The sequence below is a fragment of the Pagrus pagrus genome, assembly GCF_965226575.1.
Source record: "Pagrus pagrus genome assembly, chromosome: 3".
Classification (NCBI taxonomy): Eukaryota; Metazoa; Chordata; class Actinopteri; order Spariformes; family Sparidae; genus Pagrus; species Pagrus pagrus.
In genome coordinates, this window is record NC_140187.1 from 7,536,571 (window position 1) to 7,559,964 (window position 23,394).

General features: G+C 41.4%; 1 protein-coding gene across 4 annotated transcripts in view; it reads right to left on the reverse strand.

Moving 5' to 3' along the window:
- Positions 1–23,394, reverse strand: part of ephb2b (eph receptor B2b) — a 134,434-nt gene that overhangs the window by 30,277 nt on the left and 80,763 nt on the right. For all 4 annotated transcript variants that reach the window (XM_084348885.1, XM_084348883.1, XM_084348884.1 and 1 more), the window contains exons 4-5: positions 12,942–13,097; positions 9,624–9,959 (exon numbers count right to left, since the gene is read on the reverse strand). In XM_084348885.1, the coding sequence (XP_084205011.1) occupies positions 9,624–9,959; positions 12,942–13,097 (492 nt within the window). The remainder of the gene's footprint in view (positions 1–9,623; positions 9,960–12,941; positions 13,098–23,394) is intronic.

The following is a 23,394-nucleotide window of genomic DNA, read 5'->3' on the forward strand; positions in this document are numbered from 1 at the left end:
GATAATCAGTCACAAAATAGTGAATAGGCTGGTGCCTGGGTCCATTTAAAGTCTCAAGGTTGTAGATTGCATTGCTTAATTGTGAGAGGATGGGAGGCCCCAGCTGTCGTCAAAGAGTTGGGTTTCAGACCCCACTTCATTACAGCGCCTGGGATCTGATATGAAAGATGGTGCTTTGGAGTCTATTCTAGCATGACGCTCTGGCCTTGGCCCAACAACACAGAATACAAAGGCTCTGTTTTGCTCAACATCTCTAAGAGATGTTTGAGCATTGTGTTTGAACACCTTGTGACTCCTCTAATCAATTAAAGATGGAGTTTACGGGGATATTTCCACTCATTTAAATCCAAGCCGATTTAATGGGGCATGCTTCTGCTAACACACACAGAACTGAGCCTTTCATCCATCCCATTAATTTATGTCTCTCTTATCTTTTATTATACTACACTCTTTAGGTGGGCTTTTACTCTCTTTGACCATACCCATTTTTACTGTTAAGCCTCATTACTAAGAACTCCTAAGAACATGATGGGCATCTTTATTGGGCAAGGCTGCTGAGATGAGACCACTGTGGATGGACGGCAGCAGAGGGAGCTCAGCCATGAGTTCCCATGTTCAACACACACTCGTTGGAAAGACTACCACTGAGGGTGTATCAAGTGGTCCAGGTCCTGAAGATATCCACATAAACTGTACATTGAACCATGCTTGGAGGAGCATGGGGTGTAAAACCAAAATAGTGGCTTTTATTTCCTTCAGCTGACTTATTTTATTGACAGCAAGACATGACGCCATCGTGACTTGATCCTCCCTTGCTTAAGTTCTTTTTCTTTGCAAACAGGCGAGGAAAAAAAATGGAACAGTCTCCAACATTTACCGGCACATGAATCATACGCTTCTGAGAAAGAATATGTTCAAGGCCTTTTATCTGCATCCTTCAAACATCCTGATGTGTCTACTACATCCATGTGGCTCTGATATGATTAGACGTTCTGGTGCAAAGAGCAGAGCTATGATTTGGGTAAAATGGGGGAGGTAGCGAGAACAGGTCAGGGCTCGTAAATCTCTTTTCCTTTTCATTGTAAAAATCAGTTTCCCCACAGTACAGTCCCTCCCAAAGGGCCCAAACCACCTGGTCTTCCAGCAGGCAGCCTCCTAAACAGGCTACCACTGCTCCACTCTCTCCGACTGCCGTCCATTTATGAGCGGCGCATCGAGCTGTCTTAAAGGGAGAGGCCCATATTTGCATGTACTTCTAGCGTGCTGGCAGCTTGCCCTGTTTCCCCAGCTGCAAAGGATTGTGGGTTTTACATCTATAAAGATTTTCCAGTGCAGTAAAGCTACAAAAGTGAGATTTCAGTTCATCAAGCTTTAAACCATCTGCACGGGAAAAGATTGGGGACTACCATAATACACTCATATAAACACACCATAAGCTAATTCTAAAATAGGCTCTTCAGGAGCTTGAAGAGTTTTCAGATACTTGCAGAGGTTAGGGTTTAAATCGCAGCCAAGCCGGCAAATCTTGAGATGGAGGAGATAAACCCGGATAAGTATGTGTGGAGACAATGCTGCACAGGAAATGAGAGACGATTCTTTTGCAGCAACTGAGCAGAACGTCATACAACCAAAAAAAGTATGGTTCTTTATCGGATCTATGTCGGTGGGTGGTGCTGAACGCAATCCTCAGTATTTGAGCTACTTTGAGCATTAAATGAGATTTGACTAGTAATTGTAGTTCTTTACTGTCTCTGTTAATGATATGGGGACTTCCATAAAAAATGGTTCTTCAGTGGGTTAAGTGACGTTCAACATGTTGAACATCCTCAATTTGGAAGATGGTCTTAAAGCAGGAAAAGCGTATTGAATGAAGTTGTGAAAACACTGTTGTCATTCTATACCTGACAAAGTCTAATATGTTGTACTTTATAAATCTTTTAAAATGTTGTCAATTAAACAAACAAAAATGTGATTGTCCAATATGGACAAAATCCTAAGCCATCCTGAATTATTAGAAAATAGTTTCTAAGGAACCTAAACTTGACCTAAAGAGTCATTTCTAAGATGCACTGTGGTCCTTTTAGTCTGTTGGGATGAATTTGGGCTGAACAGACACAATGTTTGAGCTGTCTGCCACAGGGATGTGGAATGAGGGTTTTTGAATCGCACAGCTCTGGGAGAAATTGGACTCTGTTTAATCAGCAAGCTGTTTTTCTGCATTTAAAAAACTTCCAAACTGGCATCTGCAAGGAGAAAAACTCAAAAACTCCACAAACCACAGAATGCATGTCAATATTCTACAATGTTGGAAAGGCGAGCGTGGGCTCCAGCCTTCTTTTTCTCCGACTTGGTTAGTGGCATGCACAAACATTTTGTTTTATCGAGTTAATGGCTCTGTTGGGAAAGCAAAAACCAAAATGCTGACATGTGAATAACAGAGCTGAATAGCTGTTTAAAAAAGGTGTTATGGGGCTTGACATGATACAATCCATGAAAACATGAAAAAATTAAGAGGAATATCTGCTACTACATACAAAAAAGCGCATTATGGTTAAGCAGTTTGGGGTGGTTTAAAATTAGATTGATATATTGATAAGGAGTTTGATATTGGACTGGGCTTTGATTGAATTGTTGGGGAATATTGGGCCTTGGCTGAGGTATGCGCTCCACTGAGTGCCACTCTAGATAAAAGTACATTTGAAATCTTCTAATACGAGTAGCTAGTTTGAGTTGCTCCTAAATGGAGACCTCCTGAGAAATGTGGAAAAAATTTTGACTATTACATTAAGCAATGTCCTGATTAATGTTCAAATCACATCAAGGAGGCAGACAGTCACACTGCTTCCACTACTTGAAATACTACAGCAGCTCCAAAGTAACATTTTTCCAACATAAACAGGATGTGGAAATCTTATATAGCCCATCTGCTCCTGTTGTATGTCAATGCACAGCAATGATTTTTGGCTTAACGTCGAAGTCATGCTTATATACCCAGCATGAGACTGCTGCAATGAGTGGCACACAATAGTAAGGATTATAAAAGATCATCTCCGCTTATAAAGTTCCTGACCCCAATTTACACATAAAACCTTCGAGGGGATGATGGTGGATGCAGATCGCATGATCAGGGTGATCTGTGTGAGTGAATCGAGGCTGCATTAAAAAATGAGAGGCATTAGTGACATTTGAGTAGAAGCACGGGGAAGCAGCTCACCGTGTTTAAACCAGAAACTCCAGACAGTCGCTCAGACAATAACGACTCTGTTTTGCATTCACCCTAAAAGGGATACTTCATCTGTATGTCAGCACAGGAACTTTACAGTGTGTTTGGCAGTGAGAGGGAGAGAAAGAATAAAAGAGCGAGGTGGGTGCCATTGTGTTTATCACAGACCAATTTTCTTAATTGCTGAAGATAACTCCATAAAGTTTATATACAAATTAATAAATTCAAAAACCGTGTGCTGATTGGGTCGTGGCCCCTTTTTGCTTCATCCTCTTTATTTATTATCTCTTTTTAATTATCACCATCACTGTGCTCTTGTGTGTAAAAAGTAAATAAATGACTGCATTAAAGTACAGTCAATTATTCAGGCACAGTACACAACTAATGCACTCAACAATAATTAATTGTATACTCACATTATGTTCACTTTTACAGCCCACTGGGCCAAAAGATCTTGGCCTTTTAACCCAGATTTATATGCATGCGATGTGCACGCTCTACTCCTCTCCTCCCTGCACAGACTGATCACATCCTGAAGGAAGAGATCCATATAATGTAACCATAAAAAACACATGGCTACTGAATGATTTATGAACATGATCAATTAGTTAACTAATTTCGACAATCCGTGTGCTAATTCCCTTCTGGGGAGTCATAATCAAATTCATACTGCATGCGCAGGTTATTTAAAGTCATCAGATGAAGCTCACTGTCCCACTACCCTGCAGGCTGCTTAGCACACACTTTATCGCTAAGCTAATCTCACTCGCTCTGCTGTAGTGCTTGTCTGAATCTGTCTTTGTAAACAGGTTGCTCGGAATCGACAGTAGCATGAACGCGGTGTATGTGTGGCTTGCTGGCTGACGACCAGAGCAGCCTTGTCTCCAGGCTCTGTCAGTACTGAGCTCCAGGTGCACGCTGAGGCCTCCTGTCTGTCTGCCTGGCTGACCTACACTGGCACCCACCATATGTGCCGTTCTTAACACCTTCTGTCACTGTCACACTGCACACCATGTATACTGGTGGTCCCTGTCTGACTCTCCATCTCTCAGCCTCTTTATCTTTCAGCCTGCATCTCTCCAAATGCTCTGGTTTATTTAGAGCTGAATTTTGCAGAAAATACAGCAGCCTGAATTAGCTTTTATTACTGTATTCTTGTAAAAGTGATTGGAAAGTATATTTTCTTACAGGTAAAATCATACATTTGATGACTTATTTGTTTTAAGTAGATGTCTTGGTCTTTAACTTACCAGGACTGCATCTACATAAGGATGTATGATAGCTACATTTTATGAAACTGTTTAAACATAACTAGCAGTAGTAAATAAAGCATATTAGGATGTTTGTTTTGTGCATCAATGAGCTGGATTCTGGTTCCTTTCACATCGTTTAAAATCACTCTGCATTAGATAAAGGCAGATAATCAACTTGGAAGCCATGTCATTGCCATGAATGTGCCATTGGACTGTACTTTTTTGAACTGGTGACAATGCCCCAAAGTCAACAGTGTAGTAGCCACACTTGGCTGGCTGCTGTATGGACACATTCTGGCAGTCCCACCTGGCTCTGCACCAGTGCTTTTCACACCACGGCCCAGTGGAGCAGCAAAGTCCCTGGTAGCCTGGTTACAGTGGACCTGGGCAATTTGGACAATAATTAAGTCATAAATCTTGCCCAGACCATATGAAAAGGCTGCGCCCGATTACACCCCCCACCCTCTGAATAATGTGGTTCACTTCCACAATCAGCCAGTTCACCTGATAAGAAACCAATTCAGCCCCTCTGCTTCTCAATAGCATCAGCAGCAGACGCCACAGCTCACCTTGAGTTAATGAAATGCCTAAACAAATATGTCCTCTGGAATCTAATACACCCAACCTCTATAGACTGCAATATGGCATACACACCGGGTATATGGAGATCTAGTTTATCTGCTGTGCACTGCTGAATTCTCTAGCAGAATACTGATGGTTTGCATTCAGGTAGGTGATAATCTCTCTTCGATGCACTGAAATTGATGATACAGCAGCTCTACAGTAAGCTAGCAAAAATAAGATAACAATTATCGGTTTGTGTATTCATAATTTAAAGTATAAAAATACAGTCTCGTCTTTATACAGTAAGTGTAAACCTTCACACACAGATGAAATATAGTGATGACTAAAACTTCCCACGCAGCTCTTTATCAGAACTGTGTCATCTAAATATTATTGAAAGCTGAAATACATACTTGGACATGCCGACCACGAGCCGTTTGTTGGTCCAGGCATTGGGTAATTCTAACATAAGTATTTACTAAGTGGATTTATGCATGACAAAATTAAAATGGATTGCTCCTCACAAATACGTTCTTATGCAGAGATTACAGTACATGTTTCTAAATATTTACACCCTGTAACTGTCAGCTTTAACTGTTACATAGCTATCTGAATCAAGTGACAAAACTCAAGTTGCTAATACACAGTATGACCACTTTTCGTGAAGAATAAAATAGATAATGTGGACCGCAGTTGACATATTTAGGCATTAAGGCAGACATAAATAAAACAAAGCAAGACCTTTCCAAAATAAATCATTTATGCCTATATAAATGTAACGCCACAGCAACCTTCTGTTTACATACTTGCTCTTGATTAGACAGTGTTATAGATGTTTCCTGGCCATCTATTTACAAACTAGAAGGGCACTCAGTAGTGCCCATAAGTCCGCCAAGGCCCAACAAACCCTCCATTCCACACCAAAAGTTAATGGGGTCTATTCTGGGCCGGCACCAATCCTCAATCCAAGTTTCATGGAAATCCGTTTAGTTTTTGTGTAATCCTGCTGACAAACCAACCAACCAACTTTCAAAACAGACATGGCTTGGTTGAGGTAATTACTGTGTTTACTAGCTAAGATATTACTTATGTTGTAATGGTGAAGCCTGATTTAGTAAATCAATAGTTTGAGACTAGGCGGTAGTCATAGAAAAACGTAGCAATGGATTTATGAATGTCTGCAAATTTTGGATGCATAAATCTCCTTGTCTGTGTTTGTAGCCTGTCTATGCAGCCATGTGTCTCAGACTGCGTGAAGACAAAATAGCAGGATGTGGTACTGTGAAGTCGATTAGGACAAAATCACATACTGCCTCTTAGCTGTCAAAACAATTTGATTAAACTTCACGGTGGTTTCAGCAACAATTTTCACTTCATATCGTACTGAATGTTTCACTCACCAGTCACCTAGTACTGGTCATCTCACCAGCACTTTGTAAGCTGTAAAGAATTAATGTAGTGACTCTATACGTTAAGTCCAGCCGATTTTCTGTAGTAGTGAAAGGGAATGAAGACGACAGCTAAGCATTAAGGAAAAGTTTACTTGCCAGTGAAGTCACTCACTGCTTAGAGGGCCTAACGATGCACACCTGTTTTCACTCTTTCTGACTCAGCAGAAGATCACAAACAGAGCATAGCCAGAAAAACACAATACATCACCACATTAATGGTTCCCTGTCTAACATTTTCTAATAAAACTGCACAACTGACACAAGCCTGAGTTCTCTCATTCGTAAAAACCTGACCTTTTAACTTATAAGTTAACATCTGAACTGAAAGAATGGAGTGAAATAATGACTGAACACAAAGAACATGATAATGTTAGGGAAAAAGGCAAAGTATACAATGAAATGCATTAAAAAATCCAGTCGTTTAACTGTAAATCTTGACCTTAAAACAAGTTAAAGCTTTGGGGTGTGATCAGCTTATTAATTTTCAATGAGAGTTTAACTTATTTACAGTATTTTCAAATGCTATATATAAGTTTTGAAGTAAGGAACACGATGAAGCCGCTCAAAGCAAGAATATTCTATACCAAATGTTTAACATAGATGTTTGTAATGCATCAGTGCATTAATACATTTAAATCTGACCCATCTCCACATGGTGTTACCCTACGTGTCAGACTGGTCTGGTGTCACCCCTCTCTCACCTGTCAGATCCAGTTAAATCATTGTAACACCTAGACACACTGGTTTTCACCCTCAGCAGCTTAGAAACAGCATCCGATTTGTGACTGTCTCAGTCCCTCCGCTCTCTGAATGCCATGCAAAGAGCAACATTTTATAGACAGAGCAAAGTCAAAATAGATGGCTTACTTGTGAGTCATTATTATAAAAAGGCTGGGAGGCGCTGCGAGGCTTTAGCGTATTCTACACAATGCAAGTTTGGGGGAATTAGTCATATGCTTATAAAACGGGCTCAAATGCCATTCAGCACGCCATCTCCTTTTGTGTGGCATTACAGTGTGTAATCAAGCGCCGCACTTTCCAGGGCAATCACGTCCTTTATCGCGAAGGAACTGTCGCCAACCACCTACAGAGTGGGAGGATAAGCCCTGTGGGTAATAGAGTGTGGTGGGTGCTTGATTGGGGATGGTGAGTGAGAAGTTTCGCTCACATCTCACACCACTCTCCTCCCCTGCCTCCACCCTTTGCACCAACAAGTCCTAGCTGAGGACGGCAGTCATCCACACAAGAAATGAGACACACTTTCACGCCACTTACATTTACTTATTTATTTGTCGCTCTCGTGGAAAGCTCCAGTCTCTGGCCACAAATCAGGCCTACTAAGACACTGACTGACACACACATATCTGTATTATGCACGGATATGTTTTGTTTATCCCCATCTAACGCTCTCATTCTCAGTGTAAGAAGGAGGCAGAGAATTGCCTGAGGTAATTAGGGGTGACATGATGTTTATGTAACCTCCAAGCCTCACAAACCAGATGCAATTATGGACTCCTGGTGCCTGTGACCCCAGCCCTGTAGCGTAGCACCGCAAAACTACAAGCCCGTGTCCCAGGGGTGCGCCTGGTTTTGCAGGGTGATGGGGGAAGGTGGGAGAGTGGAGTGGGGGCGAGCAAGAGTTGAGTTCTTTTCACAGCTCCCTCTGACGGGAGCCCTCGCTGCCTAATTCAAAGTGACGGGCACTTCAGTGGAGAGGGCGCAGAGCCCCCCAATTTCCGCCAGGACCCCACGGCAGGGGAAGCAGAGAAGCCAAGGGCTGGGGTGGCAGACTTATTGTGGCCCAGTGAGAAAGAGTGGGGCAGGGGCCTCATTACAACGCTTAACTGCACTCACAGGCCCTCATTAACCCACCACACCAGTGACTCAAATCAAAACAGACAATAAAAAGAGGTCGCCGTTTGAATGCAGGCCTCCATTTTAGCATGACTTAGAGTTTCAGTATTGCTTTATGGAGCGTTTACAGAAACGGATTTCTGTAAACACTGAAGTTTGCTATGACAAGTCAGATTTACGCATAGAAATCTCCTCTTAAATGTCTTCATACAACTTGTATACAGTTCCTATTTGACAACTACCATGCATGCATCTGGACATCTGGGAATTCCAGAGGAAAGTAATGAGAGAGTGAGGGTGTAGTTAAACAAAACCCAATATGTCCGCTGTAATAAAACAGCAGTAACTAAGCGCTTTAGGTAGCTCAGTCATAGAAGACTGCTCTGAGTGCAGACGGACAGATGATGAGAGATGACAGGCACTTGCGTATGCTGCTAATGGGATGCAAAGCCAGTGCAAAGATAAGCCCGGCCTGTATCCCCCTGCTCATCAGTGCTCGGGGGAGAAACCTTGGCACGCCAAATGATGCGTTTCATAAAGACAATTAAAGAGCAAATCAATGCTGCTCCCTCTGTGAAATAATTACACATGCAGCCAACTTCAACCGCAAACCACAGAGTGGAAGGCATGCAAACCTCCAAGAGTTGCAGAGGAGATTGAAGGAGATTTTGAGGTATATTTCCAGAAGATCGTACAGATTAAAAAAGTTACCCCAGTCACCAACATGTTTTTCATTAGGCCTCAGAGCATACAGCGTGTATATAGCTGTATAACTACTGTATATACTATACAAAAAGTGCGTTTTTCATTTTTTTTTTTAAATCTAACACTACAATCAAGTGGGTGGATGAAAATATGGCTGTAATCACTGAACAGTAGATGAAGTGGAGAGACAGCAGCCTGCTCTCAAAGCCACAGTCTGAAAAACACGATGATGAGGTCACAGTGTAAAGACCAACAGGCCATCACATTCTGTCTGTCACACCATCAACGGCACTCTCCTCCCCATTTCAGAGCTCTTAATCTGCATACATCACCATACAGGAGAGGGAAGAAACTTACTTAGTGGAGGTCTATGTACAGTGCATTATGTGCTTGTAGAGGAATGAGTGTGATGAAGAGGTGCTGTACAGGGGGACAAAGGAGCAGCACGGAAATAGACGTGGAAGAGAAGAGAAGAGAAGAGAAGAGAAGAGAAGAGAAGAGAAGAGAAGAGAAGAGAAGAGGAAACCACACAGGGAATATAAAGTGTAGAAAAAGACAGATGGGCCCACTTACCAGCCTGGTTAGTGGTAATGTTGACTGAGGCGTACTGAGGGGAGTAGGGGCTCTGATCTGACACCCCGTTGACAGCCTGCACCTCGAACGTGTACTGCGTGTGGGCCAACAGGTCACTGATGTAGACCCGGGACTCTGTCAGGCCCAGCTGACGGGGCAAAAACTGAACGTTGTCCCCGCAGCGAGTGCAGCCTCCCCGGCCTCCGCCGCAGCTTTTGCAGATGATGTTGAAGACCACGTCCTCGCGGCCCCCCGAATCCCGAGGAGGCATCCACTCCAGCATGACAGAGGTTTCATTCACGCTGGAGATGACAGTCTGTGGAGCTGAAGGGACGGCTGCAAAACACAAGAGAGAGTCTGCAGTCAGCCTTTGAGTGATTAAAGCAATGCAAAGACATTTTGAGAAATAAGCTGTTTGATCTTATTGTTCTGTCAGTTGATTTCCAGAAACAAGTACATAAATTTTGGTGCAATAAGACACTACTAGGCACTACTCGATCAGGATCTGCAACAACAATCACAAAAAAACGTATTTAGTCCTTGACCCTTAGGCTGGCTTTCCACCAAATTACACTGAAAGTTTTTGAATGTGTACTGACATATTTTTCTTTACCTCTTGTCAAAAGTGAAAACCACCTGTAAACAACTATTTACACATCCAGCAGTACGGACAAACATTATTATCATTATTATTATTATTATTATTATTATTATTATTATTATAATGGGAACTCGTCCTTCTAAGTCTCATATTCACTCTTCTTTTAGCTCTGTTTTTGGTCTCCATGAATTGGGGAAATATAATGCTGCTATTAGCTGCTAAATGCTCTCCAGTGTTCACTATCTAGTCACCAGCTGACTCTGTCATTGCTGGTGCTGGGCAGGTACAGTACTGTGGATTTATCATAGCTCCAATTTACTAACAGCAGTCTGAAGCTGAAAACAAGGCTGACGAGAGCAGTGAGAGTAAATCATAAACAGTTTAGTTGTAGGTTGTTAAACCAAAACAATTTGCAGAGGGACACTAAAACGCTCCACACAGCTGAGGGGAACTGCAGAGTTTGGAGATAACTGTGGGTTTGTCACCAGAAGCAACTCCTTTCACAGTCACAGTCATGTGATGTGATCCATTGTTAATACAAACATCTTGATTATAGCTGCATTAAGATATCCTGCTGAATAGACAAAATGTACAGAAAACTGTGAAGAGTTAACAATCTAACAATAGGCTGAAAATGTGATTATGTAAATTTAATTTGCAGTAGCATTCTGTAGTTTTCACCAGGATTTTTTGCTAAAAAGGATGAAAAAAGATCTCTTACACAGAAAGTAGGGCTACAACTAACACTTATTATCATTGGTGATTAATCTGCCAATTATTTTCCAGATGAATTGACCAATTTAGTCTATAAGTCTACGTCAAAATGTGAAAAATGAGCCCAAACTGACATCTTCCAGTCCAAAATGTGAAGACTCTTCATACACTATCAGAAATGACAGCAAACGCAGCAAATCTTAACACTAAAGAGTTGGGACCAGCACATGTTTGAATGATTGAAATGGTTACTTGATTGTCTGCAATCATTTTCTTTTGCTCCACTAACCGATTAATGGCTCGGTAAAAAGAAGGTTAGAAGGAGAGAAATGTGAAAAATATCATCCTGTCAGTTCACACGAGCCACAACTTCAAGGACGTTATATTTTTGCATCGACTAAATTCCACAGAACTGTTGTAACTTTATGATGGATGCTATGTTGCGTACTTGATGGTGTAGAAGGCATAATTACCAACTCCACAACTTAAATAACCCCTACACATGACAGGAGAAATTCCACAAACTCGCTGAGATACTATAGCCCGTCTGAGGTCTGAGTCTGTGTTCCAAGCTGGCAGTGTCTCTTCCCTCAGGACGCCCATTTGCATTCTCTCATTTTCCACGCTGGTGTCCACTTTGTCAAGTGTTTTCTTAACATCTATTCTCGACAATTTTCTCATGGTGCATCGTATAGAGTTACTGCAGCGGAGAGAGACATACTGTTTCCCCTGTTGAGACATTCTTAGCAGCTACACATTACGGGGTGGAAACTTTCCACATGGTGCTACGTGTTGAGTGACAGGCCAAACAAACAAACACTGAGAACTGTTTATCTTTTACAACCATGTGCACCTAATTATGGAAGACGAACCCTCCAGGACTAATGAGATAAACAAGTCTGCTCCGCCCACAACATCCTAAATCTCAATCGATCACTTCTTATTTAACCTCCTTTTAATTGGCAGCAATTAACAGATCTCCGGCTCTGGAAGGAAGCCCATTTGAGTGCTCTTCTTGGTGTCTCTCACACATGGAAACATAACTCCTCCTTGGCATCTCCTTCCTGGGGAGGAGGACTAATATCCCCCCCATTAGCCAGCGGGCCGCTCTGATGGGCCCATTCCCTTGCTTTAATCAGGCCGGGCCCTGCTGCGCTTAATACGGGTGACGTGACGCTGCTGCTTTCTCATTCACAACAGCTGCTCGACTCCCAGAGCTGGGCTTATGCAAATCTCCTTTGTTGGAGACCATCAAATCTTTTCCCTCCTCTCTTCCTTTCAACAGGCAGAGAGGCAGAGTGAGGAAAAAACACTACCAAAACGTTGAAAGGGGCTTTTTTTCTCGCTCACCCCCGTTTTGTTTTAGTTAGACCGCACTCTATGCACCGATTCTCTGGCTTTCTCAGATACACGCAACCCCTCTCCCTCTCGCTCCCTCTCAAACTCCCTCTCCTTCTTCATTCCTTTCTACGAGTCTTTCCCTCAAGCGTCACACCCCCCCTTCGCTCACTCTTCCTTTGGTCTATCCTTCCGACTCTCTCCGCTCTCTCTTTCGCTCAACCTCAGTGTCAGCTTCAAATTCAAATTCAAATTCAAACAGCTTCATTGGCATGACAAGAGAGAGTCTCGCCTGGGCTCATTCTCCGTGCCTGCCCCTTCACAAAGCTACTCGCCCTGGCCCAGTAACCTCTGGTCCGGCTTGGAGTACGGGCTGTGTGATGTTGAGGAGGGGCAGCCGAGCCTTGTGTGTTGGGTCAGATCTGTGGACAGCCACACTATGGGCATGTCAGCGTCGTGTTCGTGTGAGGGACGGCTCTGACAGGGTTTCTCTGTTTGGAGTTACACAGACTACCACTGTCCTTTGATCCCGGGGCTCATCTGCTTGCGGGTGTGAAATGTGTATGTGTCAAAAAGTTCATGTTTGAAATCAAAGGCTTTGGTGTGTGTGTTTGTGTGAAGTGCAAGTTAAAGTTCATATATAACAGCATCGATTCTATACGTACTTGTGCAAGGCATCTGGAGAGGATCCGAGTCGGTGCGGTAGTATCCGTTGCGGCAAACACAGTTAATGGCGCCTTCACTGGTGGTACGGCTGTTGATTGGACACTGCAAACAGGCTTCATCTCCTTGAGTCGGCTTGAAAAAGCCAGATGCACAGGCTGAAAGACAGAGGAGGATACATATGAGAATTTAGATTAAAAAATAAAGAAACTTTCATAGTTTGACAGCATCAAGACGTGTGAGCCAAAAATACTTCAATACTGTAAATGCACTAGGGTTAACTTATTGCTTAATTGTTTAAAGTCTAAAACCTGACCGATCTTTGACTGATACTAGTATCAGGGAATCAAAAATTCTGATAGCTGTATCAGCCGATATCCAAAAATTCTTGTGTAATGATCCCTCAAATATGGTTTTCAAACACTTTGTTACAAAGATCTGTAACGGAGGCAGAATTTGTCACAGTTTAAAGAAAATAGAGGAAAAATATCATAATCCTAATCATCATAATCATCCAAGCCCAAGGTGACAATGAAACTATCAAATAGAAAAAATTTTGTTCAACTAATTTCTGTCTTACATTTATCATTTAACTGAAATAGTTGTCAACTATTTTAATAATCACAAGCTATCTAATTAAAATGTTTTTCTGATTATTCGGTTTGAGTAATTTCTCAAAAAAAGAAAGTCAAATTTCTCTGATTAAAGCTTCTTAAATGTGAATATTTTCTAGTTTTGTTACTCCTCTATGACAGTAAACTTTGTCTTTGGGAGGTTTGAGGAAAGAACTAATCACTTAATCGAGAAAATAATCTACAGATTAATCAACACTGAAAAAACTCATTAGTTGCAGAGCGAGTGTTATCTTTACAACAGGCAGCAGAGTGAATGTAGAAGCCTGTACTGTATATTTTTCATCTGAAAAGCAGACAGAAATGTAAATGTTGATATACTTTCCATTATGTCATATTTCTTTATGCAACATTTAACGGTTATTTGGTTTCATCTTGCGTTACAACAGAAGCCACCAAGTGACCACAACACAAAACAACCCAGAAAACACACAGACCACGAGTCCAACATGTAAATATACATCAGTGCAACCGATATATAAATACACATCAGTGAAGCGTTGCATGTGAGGCAACTCTCTGCAGACATGGCAACATGGCAACATGTTGTAAGTTTGCTCTGAATTATTCACCATGCTCTAGTTGCCTGAGAAATGTCTGAAGTGCCCTGCTTTCTGTTAAAAGCCCTTTTATGGAGCTCTCTTTGGTAACCTGGGAGGAAAGTTACAACCGTGATAGAGACAAAGATGAACCTACACGCCGCAGCAGCCATTAAATCCTGCATTTGTGTACCTGCCTGCATGTAGGTGAATCACAGGCTGTATATGGGGTGAATCTGTTTGTACGTTGCCATAAGCATCCGTCATTGCAGCGATAAACAAACTAACATAGCTGTCTGAGAAATCCCCTTATCCTCTCCTGAGTCACATTCCGCCTAAACCTTTACTGCTAAAAAATAACCTTTTTTCCAGCGTTTGCACCTGTACCCTGTCGAGCGAGAGCTTTTTTTTTAAATCGTGGGCCAAAGCAGCTACGGTTTTGCTTCAGGTAATCCAGCTCCCACCTGCCCCACTGATAAAGGAGAAAATATAGGAGGTGTTGAGACAGAGGTGTTGGAAGTACAGAAACATGAAAAATTCACACACGGGACGCACTGCATATCTGAAGTTAAAACCCCTCAGGTCTGTCAGGGCTGTTGTTTTTATAGTAACAGTGCAAAAAGCATGATAATTTATTAAGTCTGGTGAAAGGAAACACAATAAAGCAGCTTTTCCGTCAAGTTTAGGGTTCTTTTACTTGTTTCCAGGGGAATATATATTTTAAATCCACTATCATAGCATATTTTGACATCTGTATTTATTTCTTGTGGTTGTACTATTAAAAAACAATTTGTCCCACATTATGGGAACACATTTTTCCCAATTTCCTGTGCTTTTCTAAACACTCACTATAACATGGCTGCAGTTTTGTACATTGTAAAGTAATAAAAACACAGCCACTGCTTCTTTCTGAAGCTGTACGGGCAATTACAGCTCAACTGTAGCATCTGGAATTATGGAAACATCTACAGCTGCAACTTCGATTTAAAGGCCTTTCGAATCACAAGAAGAATTAGTCAGGGTCCAATCTCTGTGTTTATATTAGAGACACACATCACTGAACTCACAGATCCTACAGTCCAGGGATTAATGCCTTTTTTCCTCTTGTAACTCAAACTTCATCACTCAGCGCCGTCACCTTCTAAATCTGACCATTATAGCAGTGATTCAAAAACTGTGGCAGATGCAGACGCTTTCTTAAAACCGAAAGAATGGGACAGTGTGTGCTTAAGATGTATTGTAACAGTATTTCAAAGTTTACTTTCAGACTAAATAAACTTTTAATATGTTTTACTACTAAGTGTGGAAAGGAATGGATGTAGCTATGTTAAGACAATGCAATAAGGAGCTTTACCATCAACTGCTTTGGAGCAAATAAACTCGGCTATGGAAAGCATAGTTTCATCAGAAGATAGAAGTTGCAAACCAGAAAAGAAAACAAAAAAACAAAAAAACAGTTGTTAGAAAACCACCAATAAACCTCAAAGAAGAAGAAGAAACAAAACAGTCGCCTTGGCTACAAGTGAAGATGGGAATCTGAAGGTGGGACTCAAGAAGATGCCAACAATGGACACAGCTTCAAGAAGATGCCAACAATGGACACAGCTTCTTCTTGTCTCGGAAAGGAAACAGCTAAGCTGGTCAGTCATGTGAGTTTAACTTATTTAGAAAAGGCATTTTCATCTCCCATAAAGCACATTACCTTACTGAAAAAGGCAAAAACCACCTCAAGCAAAATTGAGATTTTTTTTCAATTTGGTGCCATTTCCATCAACTATATCTAATGCAGTACTTCAAAATAAAAATACGTTAATGGAAACATGGCTGATAACATCATCGTATTCATGAAGAGTTGAAAGCAGCTTCACCAATACAGTGTGTTTAAAAGAGTTTTTTTTACGCCAAGGAGGCACCTGTGTCCGTTTGTTGGTTGGTTGGTGGGTTGATTTGTCCGCAGGATTACACAGAGGCTACTGAATGGATTTTGGCAAAACTTGGGCTGAGGACCAGTCTCAGCCCAGAATAGACTCAATTAACTTTTGGTGCAGATCCAGGTAAAGGGACAGCATTTCAGTCAATTAAAAAAGCCATATTTAGGTGGCTTGTATCTATTAGTGACTACAATTTGATGCAAATCCAGATAAAAATGTTTTCATACGAACGTGGTGTTTTTTTCAGCCGCTACTTGGTAACAAAATATGGTTTCTGGACGAGGCTTGATTAAATTAAAGGGGACTGTTAGGCTTTGGCAAATGTATATACTCTACTCAGTACCATTCTAGTCTTTAAATTAAATGCACATTATGTCAAGCATATTTGACCTCAGTCATCTTTGTTATACAGTATTATCACAAACGTCAGTGGCAGAGTTATTCCAAAATAAAATCAGTAATCTTAAAGATCTCCTCACTAAGTATTAGCTTTGACATGTTTTTCTTCTGCCATGATTGATGGAGGAAAAGGTTTTGGGTACAGAGCGAAACATGAGGCCTGGACATTCACACTGCCAGTCAACGGGGTCTGTGAATGAGGCCCAGGCAACAGCTATGTGGGGGAATTGGGATCGAACCTTGGCGGCGCAGGGAGGTCTATGGGAGCACGGCGCTCAGAGTAACACCAAAGGAAACAGCATAAAGAGGTAGTGAAGGGGGGAATGAGAGAGGAGAAGTGCAAAGATGGGGAACAAAGAGACGAGAGGGGAGAGGTGGGGAATGGCTGCGTTTGGGAGTTTTTCAGCCAAAGGAATTCGGCGTGTTACTGTGCCCACAGTGAATGTATGTGCTGCAACAGTATGCGGACTGTGCATAACAATCAGAACAATGACTTTAAAATCTGCACGGGGAGCAAAATGAAAGAACACAATTGATTAGCACCAATAAAGCCCCATGACGCCTTGCTGCCACAATGATTTTTATTTAAATATTCTGTGAGTTGTTGGATGGCTCATGAATATGTAATGTAATATTTTCCACCAAACTTCCTCTACTGCCAGTCTGTTGCAAATATTATTAAAGGAATAAAAATATGTTTTTACTTTTGATCAGTCTGTTTCGGTTAAATATATCTTTCTATTGTTGTATTATTACTTGTGCTTTATCAACTGTTGTTTTTTTGTCTTTGTTTTAGTTTGAAACTTTTTAGACATTTTGCATGTCTATAAAACAGTGTATAAAAACCCTTCATTGTCTTTTAACAAACAAACAAAGATGTTATTTCTCACGTTTTAGTAAAACATAGACATATTTTAAAGGGGCAATATGTAGTTCAAGGAGAGTTTGTTTATTTAGTTTGTTCAGGAACAAAAAAAATCAGTCAATGAAGATCTTTCTCTTCTGATTAAAATTTCTTCCACATAATAGAGCACCTTTAAACAACATTTTTCCTAAATTATCCAGCTTGTTGGTTTTGTTTCATCCACCAAGTTCTAGATGGGTTGGCCTCAAATATAAAAGTAAAAGTAAACAGGACTGACATTGACGATATCATATGTAACATTTATGCATTTAAATGTGAATGAATGACTGGATTTTTGCTGGAGCCCAAGCTACTTTACGTCTTTTGTTTATTGTTTTCATTCAGAGACCCCTAGTGTCAGAAGTTATATACTGTGCTCTTAAATATGATACATATTTTCAAGAAAGGGTATTTTTTTGTTGTGGGGCATTTGTGGCGTTGCCCTCTGTGATAAAGCTCTCTTTTCATTCGGTACGACAGAAAGTTAAAACAATCCATTAAAAAATATTCTCTAAAGCCATCCAGTTCAAGAGGACCCAGCATTATATGTCTTGGCATGCCTCTGCCCTGCCACGGTCATTATTTTGGGGAAATATTTGGGGAATTTCCACTTTATACCCGGATGACAGATTTTAGGAGTTGCAAAGTTGTCTGGTGTCAGATGTAGAGAGGCAGAGACGTGGAGAGCAGTGATTAAAAAACAGATCAGAGCTTTAATTCCCTACCTCCCTGCCTGCCCAGATTGCTGCTGTTGAGCTGTTTGATCACCATCCTGGCAGTCTTGCTCAACATGCCAGAGCTAAAGGCTGTTTTTTTGGATGTTTTCTCAAACTTCAGATATCCTTCTGGCAAGAGGAGTTAATTACCGCAAGAATATTCACTGACAACAGCTCCTCTGTTGTTCCTGCGTCCTATACTTAAAATGATACTATTAATATCATTAATATCATCAAGCAAACATGCCTCGTTTTAATATCGGATCTCTGGGGACAGCGAACGTGGATTCTGGAACAGAATGAAACGTGGCAATAAGTCAAAAACAAAGGCCACACAGAGAAGCTTAAAGAGAATTTATAAACACTTCAGACTCAATTTAGTGGTCGCCGTGTCAAAAGGTCCAGATCACCTCAAATTGGTTCCAGAGACACTGCAGGCACACGACTTAGATCTTACATTTGAAAAAACAAATGAAATCTTCTGCCAGTGTGTTGACATAGTTCTGTTTCTAATGTTGTTTGATTTAAAAACTAAGTATTACATTACTTTAATCTGAGTTTTAAAACTCAATATGAATAAGATCTCCTGTGCGCACTTTCCAAACCCCCAGCTGCTTGCCTCTGTCTATGTTTATGACTTTTAATAATATATAGTGACATAAAGGCTTTAATTAGGGGTTTTCACTAGACTCACTGAATAAAAATAGTACAGCAAGAGCTGTGAGGGGTACGTCGTTGCGCCAGGGTGCTAGTCAGTTTTTACAGCAGGTAATTTGCTGGTTGTTTCAAAGGTTTCCTGAATATTACAGCCGGAGAGATTTATGGCACATTGAAGACGAGACCTGCAGCAAAAAACCATCTGAATCCTACGAAGTGTGTGCGTCTGTGAGGGGCTATTTATGTGTGTGAGGGAGAGGAGAATCACACAAAGAGAGAGAAGAAAGACACAAGCAGACAGAAAGACAGAGAAAGGCAGGGAGTGTTGTTTTCAGCTGCGATGCCGACATGACCAGCTAGACTGGTGACACTCCCTGACCAAATCACCAGTCACACATACATAGACCATAGAGAGGACAAACAAAGACTGGGCATTTGACATTTCCATCATGTCTGCCTTGGCACTGTTGTACACAACCAGACAATCAACTGGCTGATACCAGGTAATCCAGCCAGAGGCCACACCTATTGAGAGAAAGAGAAAAAAACAACCCCAACACACATCCAGTCTCTTTCACCCACCATCTCTCATCTACACCAGCCGACAGAGAGACTCTTTGTCCAGCAGTCTGGGGCATCACAGCAACAACAGCACCCCCCTCCACCCCCCTCTTCCCCTGTTCCCCCTTTTCAGGTTCGAACCCACCCTCCCCCCTTAAACTGCTTTATTTAATGAACACACCATTAAAGAAGAGACAAGAGAGACAAAGACAGGCAAGGTGTGTGTGTGTTGGTGTTCATGTGTGTGCGTGTGTGTGGTGTTCAGGGTGTAAAGGGAATAAAGCTGGAGGGGTTAAAAAAAATCAGAGGTGCTAGGTTTTGTGAGCACAGCAGGAAAAAGTGCTGAAAGCGGTGAAAACGGCGAGCGTCAGAGGGATTGTGTGTGCGCTCGGATGCTGGGTATTTCCCCCGTATTCCATTGTGACCAAAGAGGCCGCTACAGTGAGCAATGTACAAGTTTGGGCCTCTATTTGCTTTGGTGCTGCCTGTAAAAACTATTTATGTGATTCACTGCAGGGACAGATCAGAGGCTATCGTTAAGAGATGTGTTTCTTTTTTTACGGAATAGACCACTGTTCCTCAGAGGAGAAAATTACATTAAGCAACCTGTTGGTTTCTGCAGTATAACTTTCTTTCTCATTACCTCTTCTATCCTGCAACCACAACTACAGACCATCAGCCTTTGAACTGCTCACTTCTAAGTAGAGCGTAACCTTGTGAAACGACAGTCATGGCCACAGATTAACCAGAGGAGAGCAGCCACGAGTTGTGTGTCTGTTCCTGGGAGTGAGGACAAGCCAGCCGGTCCACCCTCTGCCACAACACTTCCATGGGGAACACTAGCTCGCACTGTTTGCAACACAGGGTCCCCGCAATTCAATTAGGAACGCGGTCCTCCTCGCCGTCTAATTCAATCAGGCTTGTGTGAAAGCTATTAGACAACTGGCATTCGCTGCACCCCACACACACTGGCACACAAATGAGATATTCATTTCTCCCTCTAGGTTTCCATGTCTGGTGCAATTAACAGGTCTGGGACTCTGCGTGGCTCCTCACACTGTCAGCCGGGCCAGTGGCAGCAAGCAAGGGTGACTACTGATGACCTACAAGGTGTAAATCAGGCTACTCTCAAACTCAAGGAGAGCACAGGGTCATTTAAATGGGTTATTTTCTAAGAAACTCCTGTCTCATGTGTTCAACATCTATAACGTCGAGCAGGGCAGCCAACCCTGTATTACCAAATCACTAAAAATAACTCGAAAAAAGGACAGAGGCACTTTCCTGGACTCGCCCAATGAAAGAAAAAGCATTACAACCAGTTATTTTAATGATTAGGTGCCACTTTTAACTCCATTAACTTTAGTAGTAAATCCCACCCTTCAAGCTTTGGAAATATGCCCCATTCAACTCAGCGACTCAGAGACTCAGCCAGGATTCAGATTTTCACTTCCAACACCTCGAACACTTCACACACGTGTCTTTGTAGACATATTTTACACAAGCATTCATGCAAACCTTTGTGGCAGTGTATGAATGACTGCATCTAAACAGATAAGCAGTGCGACAAATGATTATTTCGATCGATTAATCTGCAGAATATTTCTCAAATGATTCATCGTTTAGTCTATCAAATGTCAAAACTTGCAAATCATCAATCAAATTATTATTCAACGAGTACGATGAGTCATCAAGTGTTTGTTCATACAGTCAATTGTATAAAGTACTCTTTTATAGTTCTCCTAAAAGGGTTAGGGTTCTGGCAACATGATTTGGTACCGAGCTCCATTCTGTAATGGCTCTGTAAATTACAGTAGATTTCAGGGAAATTCTCCTCGGTCTAGGCGGGAGCAGATATTCCAAACTGGCCTGTTTGGTCTGATCGTTTCTGATCTATAATACTTGGTCAGAAAAATACTGTGGTTTGTTATTTTGTTTAAGACATTCCTGAAGAAGATCAGAAGACTGGCTTTTACTTGTGGAAAATGCTAATCAAACTTGTGCCCCAGGTGACGTCTTCAAATGGCTTCTTTGGTCCAACCCACAGTCCAAAGACTCTTCATTTACTGTCAAAAATGATGAAGAACAGCAGCAATTTTTTTCATTTCAGAATCTTGAAGCAGCAAATGGTCAATATTTTTTTAATCAAGATTAAAAAGATGAATCTATTCTTAAAAGAGTTCTTCTTTCGATCGACTGGGTTTATCCCTAAAAGGATATGGCGATATTTTTAGTCGTATGGCGATACGCAATACAGTTCTTAATATTTTTAAATCTCATCTGAAGCGCATAAGAAATGCATGATATTGGACAAAAATGAAGGAAGAATTAAGCACTCTAGAATGATAGTGGTGATCTAGGGGAGTGCACAATTGATCAAGAATGATTGTAGTTCACTTAGCATGCAGAACCTGCATATCACTCACTAGCGACAAACTCTCACGTAGCCAAGAACCTTTACATTGGACTCAATTTAGTAATATTACTCATCTCTTGCAGAGTCTTATTTTTGTATCCAGCAGCAAAATATAGCATATCATGTGATGTGACTGTTGCGCATGTGCACATTGCGATGTCAATGTTGAATCAATATATTATGCAGCCCTAGTAGGGACGAGTGTTGGTGCTTTAACAAAATATTACCACAATGATGGTTGGTAACGGCGTGTATGAGAACCATCTGGTAAGTTCAGAAAATCACATCACAACACTTATGCAATATCCAAAATCTAAGACAATATATACAGTCTCATATCACAATAACGATATAAAATCAATATATTGCCCAGCCACATGATAAACTAATCAATTAATCAACTAATTGCTGTAGCTCTGGTACAGAAAGCGACTTCTGTCATGTGTCGTGGTGTATGCGAGTACAGGGTTATGATTTGGAAGTAACTTTTCGCTCCGTGTCCCTCAGCATTTTGCTCTAAGCTGCATCTCCTCTGCAGTTGTCAGTGAGCTCACATCCCCAATCCCCCCACCCAGCAGGCTCCTCTGAGACAGATTAGGAGCCAAAGTGAGCAGCAGATTAGCTGAAAATGTGGGACACCTGGGAAATGAGCTCTGAGGGCACAGGCTCCTGGGGAGGGCTCGGGCTCAAGGAACACACACACACAAACAAGACATGTTGTGTGCACACACCCCAGGAAACAGAAAAAGAGACAGGACATTGCTTCACACATGTCATACACACACAAACACACACATGCACTAAGAGCTCATTTAATTCCATCTTCTTCCGATACATATACATCAACACATAAATAAGCAGAGACCATAAAGAAGAAAGCTGCTAATAAACCCCATCTGGCTGCTGCCCAGAGGACAATTTCAGCTGGGGCTTAACCTCATATATGTGGCACATATACAAGGCTCACCATCATAAGGCTCGGTATTTACAAGGACAAAAAGAAGTGTGGAGCTCTGTTCAGAATGTCAGTGGCAGCTAAAAATACTCTGTAAGGGAAATATTAGTCATGTAACAACTGGTGTAAATTAATTTCCTGCTAACTGACCTTATTTCTCATTATCTCTTTAACTTTGGCCATAAATAACACCAGCGAGCAACATGGCATAGATACAGTGTGAAATATTTGTTATACACATAAATATTACAATTAATTGTGTGCTCTTTATAGAAACATACAAAAGGAAGAACTGTAGCCCACTTTTGCTTGATATTGCACATACATACATACATGTACGCAACTAAGGCTGCAATTTGTTCTGTTATATTTTTTAGATTAATCTATTACAGGTCCAGTGTGAAGGATTTAGTGGCATCTAGAGGTGAGGTTTCAGATTGCAACCAACCGAACACCCCTCATCTCAACCTCCCCTAAAGTGGCTGCTTCGAAACAGGCTTTCTCTAGAGCCAGTGTTTGGTTTGTCCATTCTGGGCTCCTACATGGAGCAACATGACAGACTCTGTGGAAGAGGACCCACTTTGTTGATAGGAAAGGCTTATTCTAGGTTAAGCAAAACACAACAATTCTTAGCTTCTTTAGGTGATTACACACTAACAAAAACACAACTATGAATATTAAAGTCCATCTCTACCCCTAAATCCCCTTAAATCCTACACAGTAGGGGAGTCAGTTGTGGTTAATTTTG